This window comes from Schistocerca nitens, chromosome 1 (assembly GCF_023898315.1).
Source record: "Schistocerca nitens isolate TAMUIC-IGC-003100 chromosome 1, iqSchNite1.1, whole genome shotgun sequence".
Classification (NCBI taxonomy): Eukaryota; Metazoa; Arthropoda; class Insecta; order Orthoptera; family Acrididae; genus Schistocerca; species Schistocerca nitens.
Genome location: NC_064614.1, coordinates 651,776,849 through 651,802,442, shown reverse-complemented (window position 1 = coordinate 651,802,442; position 25,594 = coordinate 651,776,849). Strand labels below are relative to the sequence as shown.

General features: G+C 43.0%; 2 protein-coding genes across 4 annotated transcripts in view; one reads left to right on the top strand and one right to left on the bottom strand.

Moving 5' to 3' along the window:
• LOC126258780 (transmembrane channel-like protein 7) overlaps positions 1-25,594 on the top strand; it is a 249,103-nt gene that overhangs the window by 64,495 nt on the left and 159,014 nt on the right. The gene's annotated exons all lie outside the window — the stretch shown is intronic.
• Positions 1-25,594, bottom strand: part of LOC126258817 (calpain-A) — a 668,101-nt gene that overhangs the window by 608,570 nt on the left and 33,937 nt on the right. For both annotated transcript variants that reach the window (XM_049955671.1, XM_049955674.1), the window contains exon 2: positions 11,917-12,019. In XM_049955671.1, the coding sequence (XP_049811628.1) occupies positions 11,917-12,019 (103 nt within the window). The remainder of the gene's footprint in view (positions 1-11,916; positions 12,020-25,594) is intronic.

Sequence of the window (25,594 nt, the reverse complement as noted above, 5' to 3'; positions counted from 1 at the left end):
TAAGTTTATGTTACAGCGTTGCCACATAACAGTGTGTGAGGCCATATGAGAAGCTGCTAAAACAATAGGGTAACTCTTCAGTGAGAAAGAAGGAATTCATTGCTAGGAAAAAAATTAATTCTCAAAATACGTAGTGCCTATGCTAAGAGAAGCAAAGATAACGGAGCGTACATTACCGCTATTATATGACGCAGAAAAAAATGAGGCATGCAGTCATACGAATAACTGAGGATGTGCACACGGGTATTGAAAGGTGTAAGACACAGTAAATATAATTTGAAAGGAAATTAGTACCGCTCCAAACAAGAATTTACTAGCAGATAGTGCAACATGGTCACATATATCTCATACACTCTTCAAGATATGAAACCGGACTTTCGACAAATGGCTGAACGCGATGATATGACTGTTTTGATGTGTACTGAATGCAGTGAAGTTTATAACAAACGAAATATTGAAGTAAAAACTTCTTTTGCATTGAATGATTAAAATGACGGCATTAGCGAGGTCTTAGAAGAAGAAAATTTTGTAAAATAGCGTTTGCTAATATTTGTTGAGAAACTTTCCGTACAAACAGCCACCAATTACTTTTAAATTTTATTCCAAGGCGTCGGTCTGAGTTCCGTTATACGAAATTCATGTGCTGATGCAGGAGAAACAAGGCTGCCACCCTTCAACTTTTCATTAGGGGAGCTCTCAGCTACCTTCAAAAAGTAAATAAAGTCGCGTTTACTGCAGCCAGACTCCAAATACGTTTGTGTATAGCTATTCCGCTCACGCTAAGATAAATCACCTTCTTGATGGATCACCTTTTCTGAAAGACAGTAGGCTATCGAATGATTCCTGTAAGTAGGTGAAGCAGGTAGTGTGTGTGTGTGTGTGTGTGTGTGTGTGTGTGCGTGTGTGTTTCTGTGTGTGTGTGGGCGCGCGCGTGTGGGCGGGAGGGAGAGAGCGGTGGAAGCCGCTTTCCTCATGGGCAAGCGGAGACACATGGGAACAAAAATCAGTCCAAGGAACATACTGTACAAATGCGTGCTCTCGTGTCCTCATTGTTCAAGCAATCTCCTTTGCATCCACTTCTTTTCTCGGCAATTTCTACTGCGTTAATTGCACTGAAAGGCGACAGTAAAAAAACACGAAGATGACTATGGGTAAAACAGTATCTGAGTAACAGAGGCACTACATGCGAGAAACGCCAGTTTGCTGTAGAACTGTTGTTCATATTTTGAGTTCGAATATAATAAATTTCCTTGAGACAGGAAAACTTCTTTCATAAACAAGCAGGGATTTAGAAAGCATTGCTCATACGAAACAGCTTATCCTTTTCCTGCGCATCATTGATGGACAACACGCAGATGCCATATTTCTAGTTTTCCAGAACGCAGTTCACACATTGTCCCACTTCCGATTGTTGGCGAAGGTCGAGCTTACGGAAAAGGTTCTCAGATGTGTGATTGCGTCGAAAACTTCTTAAGCAGTAGAACTCATTACCTTGTCCCGGACGGTGAGTATTCATCAGAGACAAAGTGTGTTGTCACAAATGTACCAGGGACGTGTGATAGGGCAGCTGTTGTTGTCTATATATGTAAGTGATCTGACCGTTAGAGTGAAGTTCGCAACTCGTGGTCTAGTGATGCCGGCACGGTAGCTCACCGTGTTCGGTCAGAGGGTTAGCTACTCTCTGTAATAAAAAAAAAAAAAAAAAAAAAAACTGAGTGAACGGATCAACGAAGAACCTAAACGGATGTCATCGGACCTCCGCCCCGAACAAATTCCACGAACAATATAGAACAAAATGAGATCAATCAAAACAAAAACAAAAAAGTGGCTAACGTTGCTGCCTCTGAAACACATGCTCCCGGGTTCAATTTCGGGCCGGGTCAGGGATTTTCTCCGCCAGGGGACTGGGTTTATGTGTTGTCCTTATCATTTCATCATTCGCGGACGTGGTGAGACTGGACAGTGGAAATATTGGGAATTTGTACGGGCTTTGATAACTGCGCAATTGGGCTTCCCACAAACCAAATATCACCATCAAGGATAGGGTGAACTGCAGTCTGAGACTATTTGCTGGTGATGCTGTATTGTTCGATAAAGAGTCGTCGTTGACTGGATGTAGGGCGATACAGGATGTCTTGGACAGAACTTCCATTTGGTGTGACAAATAGTAGCTTGCCTAAATGTAGAAAAACGCAAGTTCATGCAGATGAGAAGGAAAAACAATACTTACCTTTGCCTGTAATTATAAACTTCAGCGTGCTTTCTTTGGAGTAAACATCGTCATTGCATATACATCACCTTAAAGCATAACAACAACACATACGCAACGAAACACACATGAGCACCAGCTGCCTGTAGTCTGCCAAACTGCGCAAGAGAGTCGCATCAAACCCGGCTTGCAATGTGCTATGGCGCATACCCTCCATTTCGGTTGTGCATGCGTGCTTACGCTCTTGGAAATGTAGAGCGCACGCGCAGTGTTGAGCAGAAAAAAAGTCATCGTGTGGGCCCACATTTAGGACTGCTAAACAGGCGACGAGTACATTCGACACTAACGGGGAACTCCTTGAGTGCGAAGTCGCATGTTCAATCTTTAGTCAGGCTCATTTGGAAGCGCTGTGTTAACAGTTGTGACAGGAAAAATATTAGCTGCTAATGAGTCACCATGTGCATTAGGAGGGCGACAGAAAATGAATGTCCGGGAGGTGCAAAGGTCACTGGGATTTACGTATTACACTTCCCAAAATGGACATCATCGACATTCAAGAAATGTTCGAAACAAACCATTAACTTGCACCATGAACGCCATTTGAAAAATGGCACGCCACAGTGATCACAAAGGTTCACACCATGAAGATGAAGGTTCACGCCAAGACGAACTACTTTGTAGTTACAAACTGTGCAGAACGTTCAGCTAGGCATCCACTCTAAAAAAAATCCATATAGAACCGTATTATGATGAGAACTGATGGAATGTGATGGCTTGCAACCGAATACGAAACCGTCTGTCATGGAGCTTATCGTGAAACTGGCTACCCTTTAAGGTGTAGCTGTAGGCTGTGGGTTCAAATGGTTCAAATGGCTCTGAGCACTATGCGACTCAACTGCTGAGGTCATCAGTCGCCTAGAACTTAGAACTAATTAAACCTAACTAACCTAAGGACATCACACACATCCATGCCCGAGGCAGGATTCGAACCTGCGACCGTAGCGGTCACGCGGTTCCAGACTGAAGCGCCTTTAACCGCACGGCCACACCGGCCGGCGTAGGCTGTGGGATAATAGGTTTTATAGACACGGAAAAAACAAACATCTAGAGGCTGAATTAGTCCACTCGTTCCAGGTGATATGAACTGCAACGTCACACACTTTTCAGGAAGAATAGTTTGCTCTAGAGGAGTATCAATTTTCTACGTGGACTAGGAATCAAGCAAAAGCAAGTTATTTTGACCAGTAGTTGGTTAAAAGCAGTGCTCATACCATAGTCGCAGTTCCCTTGCGCCCATTTTCCCACTCTTGCTTGCTGTGGCGTAAATATTCCCTACTGCCCATGCAAGATCGAATCGTAGGGGGCAGAGCATCTCGAATTTCTCGCAGCAGAATTAATAACTTTCTAGCCAATTCACCATCCAAATTAACAGTCGGCGTAATTGTAAACGAATGCGTAAAGGCATTGATTTTAGTTATCTTGATACAATTCTCTTGGTACCTGTAATTTCCAGGGTTCCTTTCATACACATTTCCTCTTCAAATCCCGACTGGTCGGTTACTGAACAATGGTGTAAGTAGGCTGTTTAGGTTTTTTTATTGGTAACGCCACCTCTGTATGAAAATCACTGGCTGTGCTGTGTGCAGTCTGTGGCTGCTTTGCATTGTTGTAATACTCGCCATTGTAGTGTTAGGCAGCTGGCTGTGAACAGCGCGTAGCGTTGGGCAGTTGGAGGTGAGCCGCCAGCAGTGGTGGATGTGGGGAGAGAGATGGCGGAGTTTTGTAATTTGTCATGAACTGCTATATATATTATGACTATTAAGGTAAATACAGTGTTTGTTCTCTATTAATATCTTTCATTTGCTAACTATCCCTATCAGTAGTTAGTGCCTTCCATAGTTTGAATCTTTTATTTAGCTGGCAGTAGTGGCGCTTGCTGTATTGCAGTAGCTTGAGTAGCGAAGATTTTTGTGATGTAAGTGATTTGTGAAAGGTATAGTTTAATGTTAGTCAGGGCCCATTCTTTTGTAGGGATTATTGAAAGTCAGATTGCGTTGCACTAACAAAATATTGTGTGTCAGTTTAAGCACAGTCGTGTATAAATGTTCAAAGGGGACGTTTCATATGTCGACCCTTAGCCTAGGATACCTCACTGGAATCTTCTGATTTTCTCTTGTAGTTTGTGTAATTAGTGTAGTTTTTGTTTATTGCTAGCGCGTAATTGTAGAGAGAATCTCCTTTGTAGTTGCAGTCTTTCATTGTTGTACAGTAAAACAGTTGTGGCATGCATGTAGATTTGCACCAAGTATTTCGCAGCTGCAATTAACTAGATATTATTTTCAGTGTTATGTTAATGTGTTTCCCTATTTTTGCTCTTCAAATTGTGTTTTTCTGTGTTGTCGTGTGAAATACTGTGACAATAATGGCGTGTGAAAAACGTAATACTAGGCTCCAAAGTAAACTGAGAAATGACAGTGAAAACGAAAGCAGTGTGTTAGCGCCACCGAGTAATGAATTAACTGATGTTCAAAGTAGTAATTTGGTAATTGTGCATAGGGAAATGGAGCGGGCGGCAAACAATGGCGTAGGCAGTGAAACAATTAGTGAGCAGGGAAGCATTATCGATCGATCGGTCGGCAATAGCTCGGCTCAGGAATCCGAAATGACAGGACACAATTTTGCAAATATTGTAGACTCAGGTTTTGGGTTCACACCGTTTTCTCAAATGAGTCAAGACACATTTTCCACTTGTCAGAATGTGAATGTTGCCGGTGCAAATTCACTGCCGAAAAGCACTGAGGAACATGTTTCAGACACCAGTGCATTGTTATTACAATTAATGCAAAAAATGGGACAAAAGCTTGAAAAGTTAGACACAATGGAACAACACCAGAGACAAACACAGCAACAGTTAGACACAATGGAACAAAATCAGAGACAAACACAGCAACAGTTAGACACAATGGAACAAAATCAGAGACAAACACAGCAAAAAGCTTCAAAAGTTAGACTCATTGGAACAAACTCTTGAACAAACACGTGAAGATTTAACTACTGAGTTACATAACATTGAATCGAAATGTCAAAAAGTCTGTAATGACGTAAAAACACAAATTTGTGAGCATTTCCAACCTATTTTTTCGCGGCATGAAAATGCATTACAGAATCACGAAGCAGCCATAAAAGAACTGCAAACTATTGTTCATGAAAATCATGAGACCTTGCAAGCTAAATTTGACTCAGTTGCATCTACCGATTCGGTTATGCAACTTGCAAAAACTCAGGAAAACTTAAAGGACACAGTAGATACTCTGAAACTTGGTTCAGAAAAACACACTGAGGAAATGTGTTCACTATCGGAAAAAGTAGCCGAACTTTCGGATCAGTTCACTAACTTATCTACGAAGGTAGATGATAATCTGAATGACACAAAACCGGTAGTCTTTAATGACACAGAAGAGAGCGAACAAATTAGGAAACTGAAAAAAAATCAGAATCAAATTAATACGCAACACCAAAGAGAAATCCGCGAAGTACAAGATCAGCTGACACAGGTAATACAAGAATTACGTATTTCAGAGGACACTCGCGCCCCAACACCGACAAGAAAGAAACCACAGGAACTACCGACATGACGATAGACGATATGATCGCAACGACAGACCTGAATTGCATCAGAACTGGCGGGATTTAAACAGGGCAGGGCCCTCTCGACAAAGTGAAATTGTAGAAGTTAGGTCTCCTAATCCCAATAACGGCGCGCGCCAACAAAGAGACAGACAATGACTCGCACAGCAGGCAGCCGCGTGCGCCCGCTGGCTCCGAGAAAAAATAACATATGACGCTAACCTTGAGAAAAATTCCAGCATTCTTTACCGACGTATACCGCACGATAAGTGCGTTGAAGTTGAAACTTTGCCTACTAGGAAGAGTAAAGGTTTACACCACATTTCACATGTAAAACCGTTTATTGAATGATAATCGGCTGTTTAACTTAGTCTTTGCCATAAAACTTTTCACTTCACATTTCTAGTATGCTTTGTCAGACTTAAGAAACTGTTAACATGCAACAATGTTTGAAATTAAATATCCACTCTAGAACCTAGGGAACATTTTTAAACAGAAATTACGAATGTATTGTTATAGTGAACAGACGACACAGTGTTGTATTTGTACATTCTTGCTTGTTAGCTGCACGATTATGTAACGACTATCAGGCTTACATACTTAGGACACATATTGGTACTGCTAATGAGATTTTAATGCAACATTTTGGTTTACTTGAAAATACATCCTGGATTTAAAGTACTTTCAGTGAGATACCAGATGACACAGTGGTTAGTTTATGTGACAGCTACACGATTTTATCTCGACGCTACTAATGAGTGACAATTTACAATGTTGCTTTTGCGGTGTATCTGTTTTATATCTGCACAGTTTTCTGAATTCTTTTGGAAAGAAAAACATGTTTTAGTAGTAACTTTTGTGGTATAGCAACAATTAGACAGCCATCAATAAGCGTAATAACTACGATATCTATACGCAAAGCATTTCACTTTTGTTTATCATGAGGTAAGTACATTGACTTCTGCAGAACTCAGCTTTCGGAGGACGATAACTACGACACTTCCACAGATATTATGTTGCGACAAGACGCACAGTTTAGCGCTACAGTACACGCATTTGAGTGATTAATCTTATACTTAAAACACTTATTTTTAAAGATTTTTTAATTACAAAGAAAGTTTTCCGTGATACATTTCATTCCATTGCTATAATCTGTAACACCTGAGGGTATAATTACATTTATCCTCAGGGGGGTACACGCCTACTTTGTGTACCATGTGTTTGGCAAGCACAAGGAGCCCTAGCTAATATGGTATTTGCTTATACAACTTTACACATCGGTACCATATTTCTCTAAACATAATTACACAGCTATCTGATCATTTAACTGAGAGATAAACATTTTTTTTTTTACTACATCAGTGACAGATGTTTACGCAATTACACAGTTGGATAACTTCACACTTATGAAACTGTATTTTGTCTGTACTTTGTAAACTGTTCATATTTTTTCGGAACCATTGTGATATTATGAGAGCTTTGAATGATGTATTTGGTATGGGATCATGATTTTAAAGTACGTTTGAGGCAGATGACACTTTTGACATGAGCAGAGAAATTTTTTAGGTTTTGAAATTATTGGAGGAAGCTACGACGATTTTGAGATTTGACTGAGGTGTTATGATGTTATTTTTACGACGACGATGTGTATTATGCTGTTGCGGTATGTTTATGATCAATAAGATGATGCTATATACGGAATGTGATTACGTGTTTATATGTATATGAATAATGAATAGAAGGTAGGGACTCTGACTGGTGAAAAAGGATGTTGTAAACCGAGAATCGTACTTTAAGAGTTATGAAATGTGTGTAAATGCGTGAATGTATCACAATGCAGGCGAAAATTTTTTGGACACTGTTATATTCATACGATTTTGTTTCTACAGATTTGTAACGCAAATTCTTGACCTATGAAATTTTTATATGAGACTGTCGCTGTAGCGAAAACTGCTGTCGTAAATATTTCGTTAAGAAAGGTAAGTGACCGTGAAGTAATTCGTTGTGAGCGGCCAGGTGTGTCAGACGCCTGGAGAAAAAGCCATTATTGCGAGCCCTTTTCAGCGGCACAGGTAGAAAAAAAAAGGGAGGCCATTACCCTCGCTATTGATGTTCCTTTGTAGAGAGCATCGCAAAAACGACACGGTCGAACTTGAAAACATATGTTGACACTGTGGAGCTCTTAATTTATGATATTTACAGAAATGCCTAATGAAATGACGAGAAATATTTTTACATCTGCACACCTGATTATGACAAGCGTCTTTCTACGAGAGTTGAGAGAATGTCTACTAACTTATGAAATGTCACATGACTATTGAATGATATTTTTATGCTTTGGTTTGCGTAATTGCTTATTTCATTTGATATCTAGTTTCTAGCTGCACTGCAGCATTGGTTAAAATAAAATTTTATAGATGTACTAATATAAATATTTTCTGTCTACAGATCGAGTAAATAATAATTTTTTCAAAAAAAAAAAAATGAGGGAGCACAAAAAGACATTTACCTTCACAGGAACTGCAATCATAGTTTTCTTTTCAAGTACTTGTTAATTTCTTTTGTAGAATAAATTGTGATGCATCACTCTAGTGTTAAGATGTGACATAGGTATTAGACATGGCCATTTTTAGTGTAATACTTTTTCTGCTTGAACTTTGTCATGTTTAGGTATAAGTTATGCTGTTTGCCAGGCATAGTGTTACTGAATTTTAATGTGTGTTCCTCTGCTAAGCCAGATTTATTTTTCTTGTTTGCTGCACATTGCCTTATATTAGTCGTAATATTGCAATTGCTTTGCTAATTTCTAAAATGCTGCTTCCTTTGCAAATCCGCACTTTTTTGTCATTGCTGTTTGCGTTAATTGTTTTATGTGCTGCTGCATTGCCTCGTCCCTTAGTTTAGAATCTGAGCTCAGTAGATTTAAGTTAGCTTAAGAGGGGGTAGACTATGTAAGAACCTAACTATGGAGAATAGGGAAAGAATGCTTTGAAGGTTATATGAAAACGATTTGGGCCTAAATGAGTATTGTACAATGAGCCATATTTATTTTGAAAGAAATATAGTTAGAATACAGAAAAGAGGTACAGATAGGACTTTTTGGGAATAATGATGAACGAAGGGAGATCTCCAAGAACAAAAAAGGTTTTGTTCGCAAAATACTGCAGTACCAAAAGCTACACTGAAAACGAACCCCGTCCTTTCCATTGTGTTATCCCCCTATGTGTTTGTGTACCCTTGTGTATTTGTTTTCTTCCTGTCTCTGTGTACTTTTTTCTCTTCTAATACTAAGTTACATTCACTATGATGAGGAATACTGTTATCCTCAAATACAATTGGCATTAATAATATGTTATTTACTTTGTAAAGATGTTTAGACATTATTAATTCTGTTCTGTGAAAGTTATTCTGATCTTTTATGTATGTACTCATGTTATAATTCCTGTAACACTGATGTATATGTTTATTTCTATTCTTTTGTAAAGCCCCTATTCCTACAAATGTTATCTGTATTATTATGTTTTTAATGATGTATTTTGTACCATTGTTATTGTATTCTTATGCTATAAAATTGTAATTGATACCAGTTCATCAAATTAAGTAACTTGTAAGTTACATTTCATTGCACACGTTTCTGTTGGTCATAGTATATGGACAATATGGCCCGCATCTCGTGGTTGTGCGGTAGCGTTCTCGCTTCCCACGCCCGGGTTTCCGGGTTCGATTCCCGGCGGGGTCAGGGATTTTCTCTGCCTCGTGATGGCTGGGTGTTGTGTGCTGTCCTTAGGTTAGTTAGGTTTAAGTAGTTCTAAGTTCTAGGGGACTTATGACCATAGCAGTTGAGTCCCATAGTGCTCAGAGCCATTTGGACAATATGTGAGAAGTAGGGACTGTTAGTGTTTGCACATGTGTTAATAATTCAGCAAGGGACTAGATAACAGCATTGCTGGTTCTAAGGACAGTTCCAAAAACTTTGTGAGTGCACAAGTGGTGGTTTATGGACTTGCTATATTGTCCGCAAGACTCTTCGATGGTGATTGTGCACCTGCAGATTTGCAACAGATGGCTGCTGTCCGTCTCTACAAGGACTACAGTGGGTCTGCGTCTTTGCTGACTCACCAGTACCATTATTTCTACAAGGACTGCAGTGGGTCTGCACCTCTGGTGGCCCACCAATACCGTAATCTCTACCAGGACTACAGTGGGTCTGCTCTGTGATGACCTACCTACCAATACTCTTCAAAATTTCGACTGACTCTGCTGTAGGTTTGCTCTGTTGTGGCCCATTACCTGTCTGCATGTCGAGTCAGCACTGTCTTTCCGTTGGAAGGACAACACTACTTCTTCAAGACTGCATGGAAATCCACTACGTCTGTGTGCATTGTCTTTTACTGCTCAGACTTTGAGAAAAACACGGCAATTTTAGTGTGATCAACGATCAGGACAGTCTTTATGGACTGTGAGAAAATTTTAGCTTTTGACCAACATTGTATCAATAAGTGTGTGCATTTGATTTCTTTGATATTGTAATTGTGAAAAAAATTTTAACAAATTTGTATTGGCCAGTGCCCAAAAAAATTTTGTAAAATTTTTTTGTGGGGAGCATGGGGGCTACGTAAGTAGGCTGTTTAGGTTTTTTTATTGGTAACGCCACCTCTGTATGAAAATCACTGGCTGTGCTGTGTGCAGTCTGTGGCTGCTTTGCATTGTTGTAATACTCGCCATTGTAGTGTTAGGCAGCTGGCTGTGAACAGCGCGTAGCGTTGGGCAGTTGGAGGTGAGCCGCCAGCAGTGGTGGATGTGGGGAGAGAGATGGCGGAGTTTTGTAATTTGTCATGAACTGCTATATATATTATGACTATTAAGGTAAATACAGTGTTTGTTCTCTATTAATATCTTTCATTTGCTAACTATCCCTATCAGTAGTTAGTGCCTTCCATAGTTTGAATCTTTTATTTAGCTGGCAGTAGTGGCGCTTGCTGTATTGCAGTAGCTTGAGTAGCGAAGATTTTTGTGAGGTAAGTGATTTGTGAAAGGTATAGTTTAATGTTAGTCAGGGCCCATTCTTTTGTAGGGACTATTGAAAGTCAGATTGCGTTGCGCTAACAAAATATTGTGTGTCAGTTTAAGCACAGTCGTGTATAAATGTTCAAAGGGGACGTTTCAATGGTACAGGCTCATTTACTTCGTCTACAGATTTTCGGGCGGATTTCGCTGTTTGGTGTACATCGTCCAGTTGATGCTTTGTTTGAAATTTCGTTATCTTACGTCTTTCAGTTCTGTGGCACTCTTTGTAGTTATGCAGCCATCCACTGCTTCCCTCGAAATCAATGTAATCTATGTCGTGCTCAATTTGATGTGCATATCGTAGTAGGTCACTACCATGCACATCCTGCAAATTGTACCGAGCATCCTTGAAATCGGCAAACACCATTTATTGCAACAAGAGTGCCTTGTTCTCCCTTGAATGTCCGTAGTTTTTCTTGTGCTCTACATGGTCACATTGTTCTGAAATATTCGAAAAATATTCATAATTGTTTCTTTATTATGCTGCGGCTGATCTTCCACGTACGTAATTATCTTAAGTACCCGCTGCTTGGACAACGACTGTCCTTTACTACGTTTAACTAGAGACGGGATTTGTAGCTCACTGTCCGACAAGGATGATGAACTACGCGACACGACACCTGTTGCAATATCGCTTTCACTTGTTAAGCACGTATCGTCATTGTACTCCGCATGTACATTGTCCGCACAGTCGAACGTATACAACACCACATATTCTCCTCACTCATCTTGCAGAAACACTAATATTTCATGTGCCACTTCTTTCTCACTCTGTGAAATTCTTTGTCTTTCTTTCTGACGAAAAGTCAACTTCGGCAATAGTTATTGCAGATATAATGCAATGTTTGTTTATTTATCGTGCCATTGCTCTGCTTTGTATCATTAACATTAGCACTGTAGCACTGTTGTGAGTTACGAGTCGACTAAGCAGTTCCTTGTAAGCGAACACGAATGAATGAAAAGAAAGATGGAAACGGTGAAGAGTAAGAGTCGGTGGGGCAGAGAGTACTCACCCTGAAGATGGAGAGCGCCGGGTGGTAGTAGGAGGGCTGGGTGCGGCCCGGCCAGCCGTGCAGGACGCGGTTCAGCAGGTGGTAGCGCCCGCGTATGTCCTCCCTGTGGCACACGCAGACACACACGTCACACCTGTACCATTACACCACTTAAAGAGCTGCCGCAGCTTTCTGTCGACCATCACCTCATACTTTTCTTTTCGAAATAAGCACACCGGAAAAAATGAGTCACCCCAACAGAAGACATCGTGTTAATACAATGTGACAACGCCTCTGGTCTTGATAATGGCCTGATTTCAGCAAGGAAAACAGCTGAAGCCACTCATTGTCAGATCCCATAGGGCGTAGAGCTACCAGCGCGATACCGAAGTAATCCTACGCCTTTGACTGGCCTGCCAAAGCTTCACCTCACCTCTCTCCTCGTAAAACTATCTTCCTGCAATTTCTTCTGGAATTTTCTCGCACTGAACACGGCACAATATCGGCGTCGCGTATTTGCAGTCGCGGACAAGAAATGCAAACGCACATACGAACGACAGTTTCGTATGATCATGACTGGCACGCACAGCGAAAATGACTCTCCAGTGAGATTTGATTCAGGAACTAGACTACGAGGGTTAAATGTTTAGCACAGTGGTTTGAAAAGAAACTTAAGTTTAAATACTTTAGGGTGTGTCAGCGTTGCATGCGCGCTACAATCGCAAAAATAATCTACACATAAAAAACTCTACTTCCAGTGGTCTTGTGACACCGGATGCTCGAGAAGTGTGCTTGATGACAAACGGAAGACCACACATTTGTTGATGCTGCCTGTAACCACAACTACTAACAATTCCCAACAACTTCGCTGCCACAGAAGGCTTATTCTTGATTCCTTTTCTTTACTAACACAGCTTACCGTACCAGCCGACACAGCAAATGCAGCGCTAGTGCTAAAAAGCGACACTTGATCGATTCAGCGAAGACTGCACCAGGCTGTGCTCGACCGCGTTACCGCACTGACTCAACGACTGATTAACGTTCCTCTCTGCTCCCAGAGAACTACAGCTTGGAGGGGAGGTTTTACAACTTTCGCCAGGGTGACAACCAAGAATTCCTCCCAACCCGCTGAAAGGCAGGGGAAGTCTGCCAAAACTTCTACACTCCCGCTTACAGGCTGTGTATTAACTGCCTAGAGGTTGGAACACTGTATGTGCTGTGTAGTCAATCATTGGTTCAGACATTTACGCTACAGCGCCTATGCCGACGACTCTTTTGACTGGTTGACACCATCTGGACAGTTAGGTTCTGGAATTTTCCCACACTGAACACGGCACAATATCGGCGTCGCGTATTTGCAGTCGCCGACAAGAAATGCAAATTCGTCGTACCAGAAATGTTCAGGGGACCTGAAGTCGCCCAGCTGTCTTCCAAGACCGTGCCGCCTCACGGACACCGGAAACTGGGCAGCGTGCAGCTGCAACATTTCTGAAAAACAGCAGCCCAGGAGGGGAGAGCTGGAGCTGTCCCATATTCATTGCACTGCGACCATTGGTCCGTCGCTGTACCTTCTCAGGCCTGCCTCAGCGAAGGTAAGTTCACGAATCTTACACCAGAAGCCACTAAAGCTGTGTTTCTCCACAGCACAGTTAAGAACATTAAACTGCCAAATTTACTTATCATCCCAAAGCGATATATGTGATGGTGCCGTCACAAATTACTGGCTGGGGGGCAAGAAAATTACATATACCCTCCACTGTCGTATCTCGCACCACTGTTCAGTCGGCAGAAATCGGCAAAAATTGGAAATCTTCGATCAAATAGCATATTTGCTTCAGCACCTGCTCGCCGACCTTCGAGATCGTAGAATACTGTAGCGAAGTAACTGCAAAAAGTCCATAGTTGAACATGAACGAGGTGTGCACGTAGCAGTTCTGGAACCAAGTGTACTGTTGCCACGTAAACTATTTAACGATACACGTCTGTTTAGTGGTTCCTTTACGTTGCTTCTTGGACGAAACGGCACTTTAGAAATATAACTGTGGTAACAGCGTGTCTTGACAGTAGCGGCCCGAGGTAAAAGGCTTGTCAACAGAGGCGGAATAAGAATACCGGGTAGAACTCACTTGCACCTCCTGTTTAGCTCTGCGGCCGGCTTCCTCTCTCGCTTCTTTTCGGTCAGGTTTTGCGCCCCCTGTGTAGCTCTGCATTCGGCAGAGACCTATCTCGCCACACCCGTGTTACGATCTTGAGAGCTACCACATTGCGAGGAAGTTAACTGCTACGTTTCACCCCCTGTTACAATAGTCTCGATCATTTTCTCTAGGATTAAGATCGGGTGACTTGGCGGGCAGGTCGAGGAGCGACAGCCTGCACGAGTCTTTGTCAAACCAACAACATCACATATGTGGAGGCCTGTGAATGTTGCGGTTTTCATCTTTGAAGACAGGAGTGTCTACAGCATACTTATCGTGAAGATGCAGAAGATAAGGCAACGCTTGCTCACCGAAAATATTGATATAAGAACCTGATTTTTCTCCACGGTCACCCGAATAAGTGGACCAAAGTCTTGGTACGGAAGATACCACATAACATGTCAGAACGATCTCCGGCCTGAGCTATAGCATCCACATGCGTCTCATTGGGTCGTTACGTCATTTAAAACGATGTGAGATGGTGATTTATGCCTGACACGACCTGTCTGTGGGTGATCTGCAGTGGTGGTAACTGAAAGAAACTTCACAAGCCAAGATCGCTAAAAAAGCAATTTACTGGATGACGGGTTTCGACGGAGCTATACTGACGTCATCGGATCTTATGCTTTTGAATTTTTGGAACATATTATTCATCCATGTTACAAGTAGCTTCACAATGCATATGTACACTCCATTAACATCAAGACGTCAAATGTAAAAGTATCATGTACAAACGAAAATATAACTATATTGCGCCGATTGCAAGTGTTCATGTTCACTACAAGTTGGTAATGAACTTGAACAGTTGCAATCGGCGCAGTATACACTGTCAGAAAAAAACTAGTACACGTGGAAAGACGACGTCGGTTTTGATCCGATGAAGGCATGGGGTACTAGATATACCGATAATAATTTCAGTGTCATCTGCCAACAGATAGCGCAGTGGCACAGCTAACAGAGCGCCATCTTGTCTACCCTTTAATAGGGAAGGATTACAGCCAGATGGCTTAGTGCGGTGCAAGCACGGAAGCAAGCCATCCACCATGCCACAGAGACGCACTCTTGCTTCCTACAGTCAACTGAGCGAGTTTGAAAGGGGTCAAGTTGCAGGCTTCCGAGTGGTGGGATGGCCCTCTCGGAAATTGCCACAAGTGTTGGATATGCAGCGCCAACTGTGCAACGGCGCTGGTGTCAGTCGCCACGTGAACACACTCACACTCGTAGACGAGGTTTTGAAGTCCAGGCAACACAGATTCCCGTCAGGATCGTTGTACTGTAAGGGCAGCAATGGCAGATCATGCAGTTACCACATCACAGATAAGAGGGCTTGTTAGCTCATACGTGTCAACACGAACTGTTACGATCCGGTTATTAGCAGTGGGACTGCAGGCACGCACACCTCTAGCCCGTCTTCCACTCACGCCACAGCATTTGGCGTGCTCGGCTTGACTGGTGCCGTCAGAGGATTACGTGGAAGATGAAATGGACTTCAGCGATCAAAGCAGATTCTGCTTACACGCAAGTGATGGTGGTTTACGTGTATGGCGTAGACGTGGTGAGCGCTGTCTCGTAGAGCGCATTCGTCCAAGACAATCGGGCGTTGGTCTGGGGTGCAATAAGCTACAACTCTCGTTCACCTTTGATGCCTCTAGAGAGGACGTTAACCAGCACTCGGTACCTGCAGAATGTTGTTAGACTCGTTCTTTTGCCGTTCTTGCAACAGGAAGGTGATGTGTTGTTCCAAAAAGATAGTGCTGGCCCACATACTGTCTGTCAAACTCATCGCGCTCTGCAAAACGTGCAGCAGCTTCCCTGGCAAGCACGATCTCCGGACTAGTCCCGAATCGAACACGTGTGGGATATGACGGGACGAAAAGTGATTCGTGCGACTCGTCAGCCAACAACTCTTACAGAACTACATGTACAGCTAGAGCAAGGGTGGCATAACGTATCCTAGGACAGTATTCGCCACCTGTACGATCGACTGGATGTCAGAGTCAGCGACTGCATTGCCTCCCGTGGAGGCTACATGGGTGTTCAGCATGGGAAGATACCTGGTTCCTCAGGATCGGTTGCGCTGTTGATCGGTAAATGTAATCTATATGCAGTGTTGCAACAGTAAATCTCAAGCGAACTGGAAACCTCTAAAAGGGTGTAATAATTTTTTTCCGGCAGTGTTGATCTGTTTATGTTTGTATTTAATACCTTTACATTTGACGTCCCCCCATGAACCATGGACCTTGCCGTTGGTGGGGAGGCTTGCGTGCCTCAGCGATACAGATGGGGGGAAGGTGCAACCACAACGGAGGGGTATCTGTTGAGAGGCCAGACAAACATGTGGTTCCTGAAGAGGGGCAGCAGCCTTTTCAGTAGTTGCAGGGGCAACTGTCTGGATGATTGACTGATCTGGCCATGTAACATTAACCAAAACGGCCTTGCTGTGCTGGTACTGCGAACGGCTGAAAGCAAGGGGAAACTACAGTCGTAATTTTTCCCGAGGACATGCAGCTTTACTGTATGATTAAATGATGATGGCGTCCTCTTGGGTAAAATATTCCGGAGGTAAAATAGTCCCCCATTCGGATCTCCGGGCGGGGACTACTCAAGAGGACGTCGTTATCAGGAGAAAGATAACTGGTGTTCTACGGATCGGAGCGTGGAATGTCAGATCCCCTAATCGGGCAGGTAGGTTAGAAAATTTAAAAAGGGAAATGGATAGGTTAAAGTTAGATATAGTGGGAATTAGTGAAGTTCGGTGGCAGGAGGAACAAGACTTTTGGTCAGGTGATTACAGGGTTGTAAATACAAAATCAAATAGGGGTAATGCAGGAGTAGGTTTAATAATGAATAAAAAAATAGGAGTGCGGGTTAGCTACTACAAACAGCATGAAAATGGAAATGAAGTCCCATGCTTCTTTACAGAGCGTAGGGGAACGATGCGGGAGACCCGCACCGCCTTACTAGGCAAGGTCCTAATGGAGGTGGTTTGCCGTTGCCTTCCTCCGACCGTAATGGGCATGAATGAAGATGATGAAGACGACATAACAACACCCAGTCATCTCGAGGCAGGAAAAATCCGTGACCCCGCCGGGAATCGAACCCGGGACCCCGTGCTCGGGAAGCGAGAACGCTACCGCGAGACCACGAGGGGCGGACACAAACAGCATAGTGAACGCATTATTGTGGCCAAGATAGACACAAAGCCCATGCCTACTACAGTAGTACAAGTTTATATGCCAACTAGCTCTGCAGATGATGAAGAAATTGATGAAATGTATGACGAGATAAAAGAAATTATTCAGGTAGTGAAGGGAGACGAAAATTTAATAGTCATGGGTGACTGGAATTCGTCAGTAGGAAAAGGGAGAGAAGGAAACATAGTAGGTAAATATGGATTGGGGGGAAGAAATGAAAGAGGAAGCCGCCTAGTAGAATTTTGCACAGAGCATAACTTAATCATAGCTAACACTTGGTTCAAGAATCATAAAAGAAGGTTGTATACCTGGAAGAATCCTGGAGATACTAATAGGTATCAGATAGATTATATAATGGTAAGACAGAGATTTAGGAACCAGGTTTTAAATTGTAAGACATTTCCAGGGGCAGATATGGATTCTGACCACAATCTATTGGTTATGAACTGCAGATTGAAACTGAAGAAACTGCAAGAAGGTGGGAATTTAAGGAGATGGGACCTGTATAAACTGAAAGAACCAGAGGTTGTAGAGAGTTTCAGGGAGAGCATAAGGGAACAATTGACAGGAATGGGGGAAAGAAATACAGTAGAAGAACAATGGGTAGCTCTGAGGGATGAAGTAGTGAAGGCAGCAGAGGATCAAGTAGGTAAAAATACGAGGGTCAGTAGAAATCCTTGGGTAACAGAAGAAATATTGAATTTAATTGATGAAAGGAGAAAATATAAAAATGCAGTAAATGAAGCAGGCAAAAAGGAATACAAAGGTCTCAAAAATGAGATCGACAGGAACTGCAAAATGGTTAAGCAGGGATGACTAGAGGACAAATGTAAGGATGTAGAGGCTTGTCTCACTAGGGGTAAGATAGATACTGCCCACAGGAAAATTAAAGAGACCTTTGGAGAAAAGAGAACGACTTGTATGAATATCAAGAGCTCAGATGGCAACCCAGTTCTAAGCAAAGAAGGGAAGGCAGAAAGGTGGAAGGAGTATATAGAGGGCTTATACAAGGGCGATGTACTTGAGGACAATATTATGGAAATGGAAGAGGATGTAGATGAAGATGAAATGGGAGATACGATACTGCGTGAAGAGTTTGACAGAGCACTGAAAGACCTGAGTCGAAACAAGGCCCCGGGAGTAGACAACATTCCATTAGAACTACTGATGGCCTTGGGAGAGTCAGTCATGACAAAACTCTACCATCTGGTGAGCAAGATGTATGAGACAGGCGAAATACCCTCAGACTTCAAGAAGAATATAAAAATTCCAATCCCAAAGAAAGCAGGTGTTGACAGATGTGAAATTTACCGAACTATCAGATTAATAAGCCACAGCTGCAAAATACTAACGCGAATTCTTCACAGACGAATGGAAAAACTGGTAGAAGCGGACCTCGGGGAAGATCAGTTTGGATTCCGTAGAAATGTTGGAACACGTGAGGCAATACTAACCTTACGACTTATCTTAGAAGAAAGATTAAGAAAAGGCAAATCTACGTTTCTAGCATTTGTAGACTTAGAGAAAGCTTTTGACAATGTTAACTGGAATACTCTCTTTCAAATTCTGAAGGTGGCAGGGGTAAAATACAGGGAGCGAAAGGCTATTTACAATTTGTACAGAAACCAGATGGCAGTTATAAGAGTCGAGGGGCATGAAAGGGAAGCAGTGGTTGGGAAAGGAGTGAGACAGGGTTGTAGCCTCTCCCCGATGTTATTCAATCTGTATATTGAGCAAGCAGTAAAGAAAACAAAAGAAAAATTCGGATTAGGTATTAAAATTCTTGGAGAAGAAGTAAAAACTTTGAGGTTAGCCGATGACATTGTAATTCTGTCAGAGACAGTAAAGGACTTGGAAGAGCAGTTGAACGGAATGGACAGTGTCTTGAAAGGAGGATATAAGATGAACATCAACAGAAGCAAAACGAGGATAATGGAATGTAGTCAAATTAAATCGGGTGATGCTGAGGGAATTAGATTAGGAAATGAGACACTTCAAGTAGTAAAGGAGTTTTTGCTATTTAGGGAGTAAAATAAATGATGATGGTCGAAGTAGAGAGGATATAATATGTAGACTGGCAATGGCAAGGAAATCGTTTCTGAAGAAGAGAAATTTGTTAACATCGAGTATAGATTTAAGTGTCAGGAAGTCGTTTCTGAAAGTATTTGTATGGAGTGTAGCCATGTATGGAAGTGAAACATGGACGATAACTAGTTTGGACAAGAAGAGAATAGAAGCTTTCGAAATGTGGTGCTACAGAAGAATGCTGAAGAATAGATGGGTAGATCACATAACTAATGAGGAGGTATTGAATAGAATTGGGGAGAAGAGGAGTTTGTGGCACATCTTGACTAGAAGAAGGGATCGGTTGGTAGGACATGTTCTGAGACATCGAGGGAACACCAATTTAGTATTGGAGGGCAGCGTGGAGGGTAAAAATCGTAGAGGGAGACCAAGAGATGAATACAGTAAGCAGATTCAGAAGGATGTAGGTTGCAGTAGGTACTGGGAGATGAAGAAGCTTGCACAGGATAGAGTAGCATGGAGAGCTGCATCAGACCAGTCTCAGGACTGAAGATCACAACAACAAACAACATTTGACGTGCTGATGTGTACTGGATCTTCGTGCAAGTGGGGTACACATATGCAGTGTGAAGCAACTTGTAATGCTGATGGATAATACAATTCTGGCCATTAAAATTGTTACACCAAGAAGAAATGGAGATGATAAACGGATATCCATTGGACAAATATATTATACTAGAGCTGACATGTGATTACATTTTCACGCAGTTTGGGTTCCTAGATCCTGAGAAATCAGTACCCAGAACAACCACCTCTGGTCGTAATAACGGCCTTGATACACCTGGGCATTGAGTCTAACAGAGCTTGGATGGCGTGTACAGGTACAGCTGCCCACATGCAACTTCAACACGATACCACAGTTCATCAAGGGTAGTGACTGGCGTATTGTGACAAGCCAGTTGCTCGGCCACCATTGACAAGACGTTTCCAGTTGGTGAGCGATCTGCAGAATGTGCTGGCCAGGACAGCAGTCGAACATTTTCTGTATCCAGAAAGGCCTGTACAGGACCTGCAACATGCGGTCTTGCATTATCCTGCGGAAATGTAGGGTTTCGCAGGCATCGAATGAAGGGTAGAGCCACGGGTCGTAACACATCTCAAATGTAACGTCCACTGTTCAAAGTGCCGTCACCATCACGCCGGGTGATACGCCAGTATGGCGATGACGAATACACGCCTCCAATGTGCGTTCACCGCAATGTCGCGAAACACGGATGCGACCATCATGATGCTATAAACAGAACCTGGATTCATCCGAACAAATGACGTTTTGCCATTCGTGCACCCAGGTTCGTCGTTGAGTACACCATCGCAGGCGCTCCTGTCTGTGATACAGCATCAAGGTTAACCGCAGCCATGGTCTCCGAGCTGATAGTCCATGCTGCTGCAGACGTCGTCGAACTGTTCGTGCAGATGGTTGTTGTCTTGCAAACGTCCCCATCTATTGACTCAAGGATCGAGACCTGGCTGCACGATCCGTTACAGCTATGCGGATAAGATGCCTGTCATCTCGACTGCTAGTGATACGAGGTCGTTGGGATCCAGCGCGGCGTTCCGTATTACCCTCCTGAACCCACCGATTCCATATTCTGCTAACAGTCATTGGATCTCGACCAACGCGAGCAGCAATGTCGCGATACGATAAACCGCAATAGCGATAGGCTACAATTCGAGCTTTATCAAAGTCGGAAACTTGATGGTACGCATTTCTCCTCCTTACACGAGGCATCACAACAACGATTCACCAGGCAACGCCGTTCAACTGCTGTTTGTGTATGAGAAATCGGTTGGAAACTTTCCTCATGTCAGCACGTTGTAGATGTCACCACCGGCGTCAACCTTGTGTGAATGCTCTGAAAATCTAATCATATGCATACCAGAGCATCTTCTTCCTGTCGGTTAAATTTCGCGTCTGTAGCACATCATCTTCGTGGTGTAGCAATTTTAATGGCCAGTAGGGTATGTTGTAAAAATTCAAAAGCTTAAAATTCGATGATGACAGCATAGCTCTGTCGAAACCGGTCACCCAATAAAATGCTCTTTTAGATATCTTGACTTGAGAAGTTTTCTTTAGTTACCATTAAATGGCGACTCCTCGGACTACATTACACGCCTCCAGTCAACTACTGGGTTGTTTGGGCCACTAAAGGCGTACAGCTCTTTACTCGAGTCGAAATGTCCATTGTATGTACTTCACTTCGAAACAATCATTCAGGAACTGGTTGAGGTGGATCTCCATTCATCCATTCATTGTCAGCAGCAATTCTTGTCGCGTTTGAAGCCGACTGTCGTTGACAAAACGTCCTCCTCTCCGGTCCTTGTCCGTTGAGGTTTTCCCACGACGACTGTTCTTGGGCAGTGTCAAATGACTGTGAGTGGTAAGCGTGGACAGTCAGTGACGACACACCGAAAAATCGTCCAATTTTGTGCACAGTGTGGTCCTCGGCACGTCTGAACACCACAGCCTTCTGTCACGTCTCCACATCGACCCACATATCTGCGCTGATTCCGTACAACCGACTCGCACGTCCGTACTTCACTGCCATGACTTACATCAGCGGTGAGACAACTTTGGTGAAACAGTATGCGGAACAGTACAACGAACTGTCAATTTTTCCACTTAGTGACTAACAGAAAAGCATGTATGACAATGGATGCATGTATGAGTGATACATGCTGCAACTAATAATATTTCTGTACTTGACGCGAAGGAACCTTCCTCTGACTCGGTGGTCGTCAAACTTTTTGTTCAAGAGCTACTACCGACATTGTGTAACGGCCCCCCGGGCCACATATGTAGCAACCTTATTATTAACTGGTCACGTACATAAATTAGTATGTTGTGAGCCCCAGTCGACTGTTTTGCTTCAGATTCCGGCCACCCTTAGCGACCCCAAGGTTGTGACACTGTAATGGCCTGATGAAGAGCTGTGTTGTCTGTTTGAGGAGGTGACTAATTGATTAATAACAGTAATTATATCTGAATGCATTGGTTTGGTTTGGTTTGGTTGTTTGGGGAAGGAGACCAGACAGCGTGGTCATCGGTCTCATCGGATTAGGGAAGGATGGGGGAGGAAGTCGGCCGTGCCCTTTCAGAGGAACCATCCCGGCATTTGCCTGGAGTGATTTAGGGAAATCACGCAAAACCTAAATCAGGATGGCCGGACGCGGGATTGAACCGTCGTCCTCCCGAATGCGAGTCCAGTGTCTAACCACTGCGCCACCTCGCTCGGTCTGAATGCATTATTCAATATGAGACACTATCACAGATGTTTACTAAATGTTGTGAATTTAATTTTTGTTCTAGTCATTACGTTGTATTACAACAGCCTTAATTTGATTTTATATATCTTGCTGCAAATACAGGGTGATTTTGTGATGGTGTTCTAAATTTTCAGGGATGCTTGAGAAGGGTGACTGTATATGTCTTAAGCAAGGGACCCTGGTCTGGAATCCACCGACTCGAAAGTTATAAGTGAAAATCATTCTGATATCTCAGACAGTGGAACCCATGTACCGGTAAGGTTGTTGCTAAGATTGAGCGATGGGCAACTTTCAGAAGTGGTTAGCATGGACCAAAATAAGAAAAATAAACATGGACTCTAGAAAGTACATCTTAAGAACTATGAGCACTTGTTCATCTTCGTTACTGTGAAACGCATCTCTTCTACTAAAGAACTGATCATAACTCTTAAGGTACACATTTTAGAGCCCATGTTTACTAAAAAAATTTTCCTGTTTTGGTCCTAACAAGTACCTCTGAAAGTTGGCTTTACCTACAATCTTAGCAACAACAGTACAGGTGCATACATTCCACTGTCAGAAGAATCAAAGCGATTTCCGCTTACAACTTTCGACTTTACCGTTCCCAGACCAGCGTTCCTTACCTCAGATTTATACATTTACCCTTCTCCATCATCCCTGAGAGTTTGAATCATCGTCACGGAATCACCCTGTACATCTGAATGACCGTCTCTATAACATGCATTCACGAATCCATGTTATTTCATTTCGAAATATATACCATACCAGCTGGTCGGTGCCAGTCGCTCATGACTGTGAGCTTTCAGTATTGGAAGTCAGACAATAAAACACTGTCCCTCTCACATCCCCTAACCCCGTACTGTCCGCGCCACGTCCTCCAGTACCCCTCATGTAAGCAACTGAATTCACCGACGGCAATTGAAATTAAGTGCATCTAAAAATATTATTGTCTCTGTAAGTATTTGTATTTGTTTCTGAGCAGGAAAACTACACTCTTAAATAGCTGACGTTTTTGGATTCGGCTGTTACTTGCCAGAGTCATATATTATAAAACACGGCTCAGATCCACGCGCCGCACGAATACTTGATTCTCGCTGCATGCGATCCGCGGGCCGCTGCTCTAACCGGATGTAATGACTTAACGATGGTTGCTTGACGGAAACTTGTTGTCCATGCGTTAGCTTTCAGTGGTTTCATGAAGCTGATCTTTAAGTACACTGAAGTAGTGCAGCGCTGATACAGAACATGTTTTAGACCTTTAAGCATTTCTTAACAGTAAATGAGGTGATGGTTTACAGTTACCTTAACAATATTAACAATTGTGGCAGCGCAATGCGGAACATGTGTAACTTGAAAATTCTAAGTGAAACATTTCAACAAGTAAATGAATTTAAATATCTGAGGCACTTTTTCAATACAGATAATAATGTAATCACGAAATCACGATTAGACCCAAAACGCAGGTAAATGGCAAAATATTTGAGCAGGCGAACATCTGCAGCTGAGGAGCGTATTTGTATAATAAAAAGATCTGCTTAATTTGCCAGTACTGGCAGACTGGACAATACATTGGTATGCAAAACTTAATGACGAATGTAATTTTCGCACGATGTGTCACTATCAAGTAGTCTCGATGAGACTTGTACCATACATAGAAAGAACTGTTACAGTACAGTACCGAAGGAAACTGAAAGAAATACTCAAAGAGACCAAAAGAAATGATACTTTTATTCAAAGACAATAATTACACTGATCTGACCACGATTCATGATTACCTCCTGGACATGGTTCTTAATAGGGTGTGTGATCACCAATGACGACAATGCTCTGCAACATGCTCCCATGCTGACAAGTTTGGTAAGGAGTTCTCGTGGTAGGGCGTTCCAGCTGATGGATGGTGGTTGGTGCACAGAGATGTGCCGCAATACGCCTCCCCAGCTCATCCTACACGTGTTCCATGGGATCTGAGTCGGGAGAACGGGCAGGCAGTCCATTTTCCGAATAGCCTCTTGTTCCAAGTGCTCCTCCACCTGCACTCTTCGATGCGGTCGCGCATTGTCAAAGTGAGTTCAGGGCCGAATGCACCTACGAAAAGCTGCACGTGTGGAAGGAGTAGTGTCGCAACGACGTTGAGCTGTGAGAGTACCGTGTTCAAACATTTGGAGGTCAGTACACCGATACAATATTATGCCTCCCCACACCATAACACCGGGACCATCAAAAGGATCAGGTTCAACATTGTTGCTGGGTGCATTGCATTTGTGAAGATGTGGAGAGCCATAACGTTGCACGAGCGTCCTGACCTACAAGTCTTTGAGCGCGGCACTCTTACCGGTCAACGTCGTTGCGACATTGTAGTCCCTCCGCATGTCCGTCTTTTCGGAGATGCTTTCGGCCCTGACTTTATTTTCACGAATGACAGTGCGCGAGACGGCCGCGGTGGCCGAACGGTTCTAGGTGCTTCAGTCCGGAACCGCGCGACTGCTACGGTCGCAGGTTCGAATCCTGCCTCGGGCATGGATGTGTGTGATGTCCGTAGGTCAGTTACGTTTAAGTAATTCTAAGTTCTAGGGGACTGATGACCTCAGATGTTAAGTCCCATAGAACTCAGGGCCATTTGAACCATCTGAACAATGCGCGACCGCATTGAAGAGTGCAGATGGAGGAGCACTTGGAAGAAGAGGATATTCGACGAATAGGCTGCCTGTCCGTTCCCCCGACTCAAATCACATAGAACACGTGTAGGATGTATTGGGGATACACACACATTCATATTCACTAACGACCTTCCAGCAGTAGTCAGCCACGCAGGTGAATGTCTGGAACGCCATACTGCAAGAACTCCTTACCAAACTTGTCAGCATGGGAGCACATTTCAGAACGTGCATTATCCTCCGGATAATCATAAATCGCAGCAACTTCTATCTAAATACTGTCTTTGAACAAAAGTGTCATTTCAAT